At 42.9% G+C, this 10,059-nt stretch overlaps 1 protein-coding gene across 1 annotated transcript; it reads right to left on the bottom strand.

Moving 5' to 3' along the window:
- Nucleotides 1-573: 573 nt before the first annotated feature.
- LOC121949994 (G protein-coupled receptor 22-like) lies at nucleotides 574-7,469 on the bottom strand. The gene is made up of 4 exons (XM_088080419.1): nucleotides 7,305-7,469; nucleotides 6,963-7,173; nucleotides 4,653-5,797; nucleotides 574-3,713 (listed from the first exon to the last, which is right to left on the bottom strand). The coding sequence occupies exon 4, from the start codon at nucleotides 3,707-3,709 to the stop codon at nucleotides 2,393-2,395; it is 1,317 nt and encodes a 438-aa protein (XP_087936545.1). The 5' UTR covers nucleotides 3,710-3,713; nucleotides 4,653-5,797; nucleotides 6,963-7,173; nucleotides 7,305-7,469; the 3' UTR covers nucleotides 574-2,392.
- Between the last annotated feature and the right edge of the window lie 2,590 nt (nucleotides 7,470-10,059).

The raw sequence follows: 10,059 nt of genomic DNA, 5'->3' as shown, positions 1-10,059 counted from the left end.
TATTTTAAAGCTATATTGCCTCTGCCTGCGCTGTGTTCCTTAACAAGTCGGCCAACATTGGTAAACTATGAAAAAATCCTGTTTTGATGCAAAGGAGCAAAATGGCTCAAGCAGCACTAGCCATTCTACTTTACAAATGTTGACCTTATAAACAACATGTTAGGGCACGTCAATCTGAGTATGCACGAGTGCATGTAAGCCGAAATATTAGTGGAATATTCTCTTTTGTGAGTCATGTAAACAGCTTACTAGGAATGTTGTCTCTTTCAGAATAAGAGCAAAATACTGGAATATTTTGTGCATGTAAATATACTCATTGTTATGTTGGCAACAGGAGTACATCTATACATTTATATACTGATACCCCACCTTTTAAAGTTTGACTCTTAAAAGATGGATTCATATACATATTTTCATTAAATGTATCCTCTGGTTCAGTGCTTCATCTCGCAGGTCATTCTCCCTCCCCTGTCGGCTAATCTGTCACTGGCTGCGATCCCATCTCCTCTCTCAATCACAGACATGCCCTCAAGGTACCATGACATCCGCACTGCCTGTTTACAGCAGGGTCATAAAGAACCTCGCCTGCATCAATATTCCCATATCAGCCCTCTCTGTTGTGCTACAAACCACACACTGGCAGCCAGAGGAGCATCTGATCGAGGTTGTGTAATCACTCTGGTAGCCAGAAGCCCCGTGCTCTCAGGATCTAGAGGGCCCTTCAATTTTCTACTGTACCTGAGACAGCAGGGGCGTAATACGCTCATAACTGAGTTGTTGAGTACAGTGTGGATATGCATTTGTGTGTGTTGTGCATGCATGTGAAGGCGCTGTACAGTATATATCCACGTCTTAGACCGGATGTAATCCTTGACCCATGGATTGTAATGAAGAGAGCTGCCAGGCTAGCTGAGGATGGCTTTATATGCTAATGGATATTGTAGCGCTGCATCTAAATTCGGTATTAGAGCGCAGACTGAATGTAATAAGCTGACAGTTTTTAGGCCTTGTAGATTATTACTACTGAAATTCTTCTGAAGCTGTATGAATAAATTATTCCCTCTTATTTAGGGCAAACTTGGTTCATATTCAAGTTCAGCCAAAAATACAAGGCTGGCTGAATTATAATCTAACAGCAGCAGCCACCTGGGAAATACAATTTCACCGTCTTATTCCTTGATAAACAAAGGAGGACACGCACTATTGGTAGACATACACAGACAGGGAAGAAGAACTTCATTATCTGTTATTGTGGATTGTAAACAGAATCTTTTATTAGGCTTTAAGATTTTTGCAGTTCTTTATTGCAGTTATGGATTTGCTTATTTGGAGAGCATTGTAGTTCGGCTTGTGTTATTAAAAAACAGACAATTTGATAATACAGCCATTTTCAACATTTCCCTTTAGTTTGATTAAATAACTCCTTTATGAAAAACATAACATTTGAGGATTGTATTCACGTCGGGAGTTTAAACATTATTTGTTTTAATTTTTTTATATTTTGTTCAATATGTGCTCTCCCTTTCACAGCCCCAGTCCCACCAAATAGTCAATTCATCAAACCAAAATAAGGCAACTGTAGATTTTCCATTTGGCTCAAAGACGTGACTGTTAAAGTGAAACAGGCCAGGCTTTGATTACATCTGGTTTATGTCAGACGAGGTGATGAGTACCACGGTCCTCTGTTGTGTCTGTGGAATGCGAGTGTTCCTCTTAAACTCTAAAAGCAGTGATTGTGAACAGTACCCCTGCAGCTTTTCAGCTATAGCAACAGAACATACACTACTTCTGCTACTTCCTTTCCCTCCCTTTCTCTCCACGTCTGTCTCGTCGCATCCTCATACCTATAGTCTCATTTCAGTGGAGGGCCTTCCCTTAGAGGGCTCCGAGGCAATAAGGTCAGTGGTCACTGGGGATTGCGGGTCTGGTGTCAGAGCAATTGGCATGGTGATGAATGGGAGTAATCTCACAGTTGTTACAGAATCACAAACACTTTACTTGGGGAAGGGGAGAACAGGAAGCCTTTTGCTGCATTAGGTGAGTGAACACGAAATTTATTATAAATATACATATACATAATAATCCCTACTTCTCTGTCTATTCATATACCTTGTTCGCCCTATGCTGTACATGTATTATGCATGTACACAAAGCACTGTTTGTTGCTACCATTACAAAAAGCCATGCAGTATCTACAGTACTGTATATGGTGTATCTATGAAACCTACTTTTGTTCTCAATAAATAGTAATAAATTATCCACCTCTTGTTTTTGTACATTGTATTGCACATATTATTTACAGTACTGCTTTGGATTAACATTTTCCCTTTTTCATCACGACCTGATATCAGTTTTAGCTGCTTTTGTTGACTGTCTACCCCAAAGAGTTCCTTCACTCCACGTCCTCAGAAGACAGACATTTCTGTTGGGCGTCTTTGTCCTCAAAAGTCACCTTTTTGTTCCTCTTTGGGTCGATCCAAGAGTTGTGGATAATGGCGTTATTAGGGGTAGGGTCTGCCTCAATGATCGACACCACTCGCTTCTTCATCTTGCTTTTCAAGACTTTCTGGAACTTCTGCCTGGTGAAGGCGTAGAGTAGAGGGTGAAAGATAGTGGTCCCATAAGCCATGACCAGGAAGCCCAGTCTCAACTTGACCATTAGGTCACTGGGGCCCACGCTCAGGATGACTGTGTTGAGCACTGTGATGGGCGTCCAGCAGAGCAGGAAGGTAGACACAATCAGGAGGGACATCCTGAAAACCCTCTTTTGGCGCTCTCGCCTTTCTCTGTGGCGCTTCACAGCCCTGCGCAAGGCGATGATGACAGAGACAGAGGTACGCATGCCCAGTGTGGGGTTGCGGCTGCCGCTGCTCTGGGATGCATCTGTGGCCTCTTGCTGCGTTGTCATGGCTGTCATGGATGGACGCTTTTTCCTCCGAGCCTTCTTCTTCTGTGAAGCGTGGAAACGTGTGCCGATGCGAATATTGAGTGCCTGCAGGATCTTTGAGTAGGTGATGAGCATGACAACAGCAGTAAAGAAGAAAATAGGGATCTGAGCAAGCAGGTGGTAATAGAGGCCGAGTTCTGTGTAGTACTGGTTAGTGTGGACCACATTCTCCACCGCTGTCTGGTTCAGATCAGCGTGGCCCTGGGCGAAGAAGCCCACCTCAATAAAGGGTACAAGGAAACTAACAAAGGATAGCACCCAAATGGCAGCCAGCAGGGCCAGGGCACGGCCCATGGTCAGCACCCGGTTGGCTGGTTTGACCGAGATGTCGTAGCGATCAAGGGTGATAGCGAGCACATTAGCAGCAGTGGCAACGCTGGCGAAGGAGACGCAGGCTTCATGGAAGCAGCAGACGAGGGCGGTGTCTCCCTCCAGGGAGAGCAGCACCACCACGATTGTGAGAGGGATACAGCACACACAAACCAACACGTCCAGCACATGGAGGTTCATAGTGACAATGTTACTGACAGAGCTAATGAGGTTGGACTTCATGCAGTAGAGGGCAAGCACAGTGAGGTTAGAGCTCATTCCCAGGAGGATTTCCAGCATGAGGAAGCCGGTCAGGGAGACCTGGAAACTAACAGGATAGGGATACGGGCTGGGGGTTGCCGGACTCATGGTGCGGCTGATGGGCTCAGTGTTGTCGGTGACCGTGACGTTGCTCATGGTGGCTTCTTGTTCCGGGCAGGGAAGGATATGCATTATCCTGTGTGTAGAGAGAAGAGAATTCATGAAAAGAATTGAAAAGGTTGCTGTTTGTGCATTTCTAGAAAGTTACAACTATCACTCATTTGAGCAATCTTGTCAAACGTAATGCTGCCAGTTATCAAATGATAAGAAAGCCTTTTGAGTTTTAAATGAGAAATTCTGAGACTTTAATGGTGCTGGAATTTTTTAAATTCTGCCATGCCCTGCAGATTAGATTGTTTCATACGCGCATGGCATGACTAACTACTAACTATCTCGCCTCAATCAGCTCCTACTTTTGTTATCGCCATCCTCGATCAGACAGTTGCGTCCACAGCGGAGGCACATAACAGAAACACTTTAGAACAAATTAAATTCTAATAACCTCATAGCCTTAATGGCTTTAGTATGTTGAGGCTTTGTAGTGGCTTAGTTGTGGCTTAGTGTTCTTTTTAGCCTCTGCTGAACAGCACGTTCAAGCTGACATAGTTTTAATGTATTAGCATTTACTGTAGACATCGTGAATATAGATCAGAGGTCATGAGGGTGACGGTGGAGAAAATTTTAGCCCCGTTTGGATGGGATTGAGGAAGGTTGTGAGATACTTGCTACGGGCCATCGTAACTTAACTCGTCATTTCTGACAGCTTTTCAGTCAATGCCAAATTACAGGAGGTGGTTCATTACTGACAAGAATATTCTGCCAAAAGATTATGTTTATGTCACCACCAGCTTCCAGCTCACTTGAAAATACAAGATGTTTGTTCAGACAGGACGTCAATGATCAAAGGACTAACAAGTGCACCAAAAAATAGCTGGTATTTGAAAACACATGCACTCCAGGGTAAAATAAGTGATTAGTACATGCAATATTCAAATAATCCAACCTCCATTAAAGAAATAAATCAGAATTGGGTCCTTGATGAGATGAAGAAATACATTTTGAAATATATATTTACCCTTCCCTCCAGCACTATCTGAATATCAGGGCTGTGTAATCAGGCCATAGATTCCATGTTGCATCCACAGAGACAAGCATCACATCCAAACATAGCCAGTGGAAAAGTGTTTTCACTCCAGCAGAGCCCCCCAGCGAGGCTTTTCCTTTCACTGCTTGTCCCTCCCAGAGAGTCCGACAGCCAGAAAAGCACCTGTCCGTCTCGCCAGAGACTCTCTATGGGCTGCCAGCCTTTTTTTTCCTGGCTTCTGTGGTGAGAAACAAATCAACCACTAGTGGATTTAAAAAAATGTAGGCTAATGTTCTCTACAGACTTTTTCTCATATCTCTGCTTCGTTTGCTTTGGTGATGGTGGGAGCGCTGACGGATGAGTGGAACATGGATAAGATGTCGGAGCCACCTCCTGTTTATAATCTCATGATATTCCCAGGCAGGAGAGACACAGCCAACCAAGAAAACAAAGAAACACAGACTCTTTCCCCTGCGCAGGGCTGGAATGTGCTGCTCATAGTATGATGATCCAAATGTTTTCTTTTTTTATCCTCAGCAACAAGATAGTAGTCAGATCTGTGAAGGCAAATAAACAGTTACATCCATTAGCTTGTACTCCAAGAGGCAGAGTTTGTCAGTCGACCGTGTAGATTCCCCAGCGTACAGCATAGTAATGTCCAGAATCTGTCCAGGAGAGGTCAGTGTGTCCGGGCAGCATCCGGGCCCCGTGTCCCCCCTCGGGAGCGCTAATGGAACAGGCCTTCACTCTCCACCTTTCTCATCAGTCTCTGTGTGCCTGGCTCCAGCTGCCATTGACATGTAAATCGAGCACAGGTCTCCAGTTTGCCCCTCGACATACTGAACCCTCAATCACTGGAGATGGTGCGCGTGGAGCAGATTATGCCAGCGCATGTGTGTCCAATCACTATGACACGTGTGATCACTGTGACATTTGTGAGTTTTTATACGTGCTCAGGAGGGGGGTCGATTCAGCGATTCAGGAGAAGGTCACGAGGTAGTGGGAGCGAGTTCATCAGACTGAGAGCCTTGCCGTGCAGATTTGCAAACAGATCCCAGACAAGAGCCGGACTTTAGGTAGCTGCGTGCAACATCATCTGTCTGTCCTTCAGTGCCACATCTTTCCCTCACCGTGACCTGGAGAACGAGAGAGGGAGAGAGAGGGAGAGAGAGAGAGAGAGAGAGAGAGAGAGAGAGAGGGAAAGGATAGGGTAATGGATGATGGAGCGAGAGAGAGATTGGGAGAGAGTAGGAGGAGTAGGAGGAGTAGGAGAGGGAAGTGTGGGGGATGCATTAGTGAAAATAAACATATCCTCAGCAGAGAGGCAACAAGGAAACTCTCATTAGCATAGCAACAAGCCTCTGATGTCTTATCATGTTCCTGTGCATCGCCTGATGCACTTTACATCTCTGTTATTGCATTAACATAACAGTAGCACTAATAATGAGCTCGCACACAAGCAACTGGTATTTAACATCCCAGCCTCCTGTTTTCAGATTAAAGATTAACTGAAATAATATTTTGCTGTTCTTGTTGGTTTTTGTTGTAAAATGTCACAGGAGAATGGGAAGGATAAACTGTTGTATGTCGCTAGTTCAGTACAGCCACAGTGATGCTAAAATGGTCATGCAATTTTCATGATAGGCCAGACTTCCTTAGAGCTTTAGCGCTGTGCGATTCCTCGGGGAACTTGTCATAAAGACATGGATGGCCCCCTCCTAGTCTGTTACTATATATGTGATCTTATAATCTCTTCAGAGGAACATGTCGGTCATTCTTCAAGGTTGTTTCAGTGAGAGATGCCATACTTTATTGTGCCACAATGTCAGCAGAAATGATTAGTGAGTGCCACACTTTTTAATAGCAGGCGAGAGAGAGAGGATCATGCATGTTATAAAGTGAGCCGTTGCATGTCAAGTTTCTTGCATCATTCAGCCTGACAGTTTTTTAAATATGATGCAAGTGCAGCAGTGAGAAAAAGCAGATGTGCTCACAGTATGCAAAGCGTCTTTATGCATAAACAAACGATCAAAAGCCTGTTAGAGAGTGTTTACAGTTGCAGCTAGTTGGGATTAAAGGTTTAAGGCTGACCGTATTTTAATCAGTCCCAAAAAGCTTCACTTTAACCATAATCATATGTTTGTAAATAAGTCAACAATACATTATAACTGAAGGAAATTATATCGATGGTTTCTAATCTCATGCATTTGTGATGATGTGTCTTTGTTGTCACAGACTCGGCTTAGTGCTGTACATCAAACCACTAAGTAGAGTGCCCCATCAAGGCACAGCAGAGCTCACCATGCAGGGTAAACACAGATGCTTCGGAGCTGGTCCATACACCACACTGACTGTCCCCTCTCCTCCCAGCTCTGCAACAGTCTGGGTCGACTGATTAAAACTGCCGCTTTATCTCCTGCTCCTTCTCAGCAGTAATCCAAGAATTGTGATTGAATATTGATGAACATACAAGGGGTCACTCAACTGACAGATGTTCTTCCCCTCCTGAGTCCTAGACAGAGAGAAAAAAAAGTCCACAGAGATTAGTCCTGACAGGGATGTTGGTGGGATTCTTCTCCTCCCTTTGTCCCCATTTTTTCTCTTATCCGTCCATATGGACAGGTTTGCGAGGACTCATCTCACCAACTCTGTGTTGCGCTCCCTCCCTGCCGAAGTGTCTGGATTGGAGTGCAAACCATCACACTCCTGGTATCTCTCTATCTCCCGCTCTGCTCTCCTCTCTCTCCCTCACTCCCTTGTTCCCTCTCTCTCTCTCTCTCTTACTGCGGAGGTTTGCAGTGCTCCCCCAGCCCTGATTGGTCTTCTGTAATAGGCTTAACCCCTTCCTCCCCAGCGAAGGGAGGTATTTCCTTTTGTTCTGACTCTATTCCTCTCTTCCCTGACTGACTGTGACATCCCGTGTGGGGCTGTAGTGATTTGGAGGGGGAGGAAAAAAGCTTCTACTACGCTTTTTGCACAGGGACTTGAGATGACACTGCGCTAAACACGCAACCTGCTGCAGAGTTGGATAGGCAGACTGTTGAAGGAAAAACAGCAGAAAATGCCGGGATGATGTATTAATTAGCTCTGTCATGTTGTAATGAACAAGTAATGTGTTTGTGCACCGTAGGGGGAGTGATGAGGATGGAGAGCCAGCAGAGAGAAGCAGGTTTTTTTTTTTTTGTATTGATTTTGCGCACATGCATAAGTCTTAATATGCGTGTGCAAGTGAGCATGAGAGGCGGCGAGACTGACAGAGAGGAGATAAATTCTTGCAGCTGCGAGTGGGAGAAATGGATTATGCAGGAAAGAATGAAAGTCAAAAAAAGAAGAGATAGAGGATAGTGGCTCTCTGATTGATAGTTTCAATTAAGTTGCTCTGTCAGATCAGTAAGAGGTTGACCACCCTCCATTCTTTTGTCAAGGCTCATTTGTCAGGTGCAATTATTGCCACAGGGCACCCTGGTGCCTGACAGCCTCCAGTATGGAAGAGGGGGGCATCTGTCGCACTGGCATAGCTGATAAACTAACGATTAAAGCCCAAAGAAGATCCATGAGGTGTTGTTATTCTGATGGTGACAGCTTAATAATTACACTTTGCCAGGCAGATGTTTCAGTTCGTTTTTAAGGCATTTAAATGTGATTTGCTGCGCTGAACACTGATCAAAGATATAGAGGAGGTTATGAGCTTTTACTATGGTAGGGAGGAAACGACGTGTCAATTAATTTCTTGACTGAGAGAAAAATACAAGTGTACAAGTGTTAATGTACAAGTTTTATAATTAATATGATTTAAAAAAAAAAATTCAAGTGAAAATGTCAAATATACTAGTTCCAACATCTCAGGTTTTAGGATTTGATGTCATTTTGGGCTCTTAGGAATTGTGAAAAACTGGGTTTTTTTTTTTTTTTTGTTTTGTTTTTTTAAATTTTGTACCCCCCCAAAAAAAACAAATTAGGTACAATGTTCAAAGTTTCTTTCCTGGTACCTAACGGTAAATTTGTTGTGCAGTCGGGAATGTCAGCATTCCAAAACATCAAAGCCATACATATTTAAAGGACTTCAAAATAAAATACATGAAACAAGTATTGTCAAGTATCAAGATCGTATCAAAGTATAAGAACCCCTATGAATGTCATGATAACGCGCTTCTAACTACACCTATACACTCACTCTAAAGCTAAAGAGCCAAGCGCATCGTATGGTGCTAGCTTTGTTCAGTAATGCAGTAAAAAAGTGTTTATATATCATAGTTGACAATAACAATTGCAGTCCTACATCTTGTTGCTGAATGTTGACAATTTAATGTGTCCACACTACCCACATATACACGAGGTTCACATTACAGGGCTTAATGCTTGATTCCAATTATCTCCCTAAATCTGATCTTTCTACCCAGACGCGTCACAGTCATGTTTGAAGTGACTCATATTTGACTTCACTGTGAATGGATCACTGCCATGAAAATGCCTCACATGCAACCACACACATCACACACACGCATTGCAACAACAAAAAATATCACATTTGGAAAACAGGCATTTGAGAAATAAAAAAAAAATCAAATTTCAAAATATATAACTAATTCAACATTTTAAAACACAAAAAACAAAAAAATAAAATTACAACAGGGAATGACTAAAAAGTATGTTAATATATGCTATTAGTAAACCATAAAAACAATTAAACAATTAAAAGACCAGCTGAAATACACCCTGGCATTGACATGTAGGAGATGACAGACAAAGTCCTGCAGCAGAGCTTTTAAACAGCCTTGAGGAACCAAAGAGTGCAGCTTTGAGTCTCACTGCAGAAGATTCCACATACACGGAGCTGCATACATAAGACTCTTTTGCCAACTCCGTACAAACGCTAATTATAGACAATAAAAGCATAACCATTTTCAATTTTTTGCTTAATGTAGACACGCAAATACGCTGGAAATAGGCCAAGAACAGCTTTGTAAATAAGAGAATGCCAATAAAAAAAATCTAAGCAGTTTTTAAGATAGCCACCCAGCCCGAGCATGCAGGATACAGTGATGAGTAAGGGTCCTGCAATTAGTAATGAATCTCAATGCACCATTAAGCACAGAGTCCAGAACATAGAAACACTGGGAGGGTGCATTCATATATAATGCATCCCTATAATTAAGCACAGTCAAAAATGTCACAGAGACCAGTCTTTTTTTTTGGCCAAGAAAGTTCCTGTTTATAAAATAAAAACCCAGTTTCATCTTAAGCCTTTTCACAAGTAGTTCAATGTGTGGCTTAAAAGAAAGACAATCGTCCAACAGAATGTGCAGGTATTTATAAGCTGAAAAACTCAGTGCTCTTGTTCTGATGTGTAACAATAGTTGGGGGATTTGAGGGCCTCACCTTGGCTTTTGTTGCATTT

The sequence above is a fragment of the Plectropomus leopardus genome, chromosome 7 (genome assembly GCF_026936395.1).
Source record: "Plectropomus leopardus strain MGB_pleo_1.0 chromosome 7, ASM2693639v1, whole genome shotgun sequence".
In the NCBI taxonomy this organism is placed as follows: Eukaryota; Metazoa; Chordata; class Actinopteri; order Perciformes; family Serranidae; genus Plectropomus; species Plectropomus leopardus.
The sequence above is the reverse complement of the archived record's forward strand: the minus strand, read 5'-3'. Positions and strand labels throughout refer to the sequence as shown.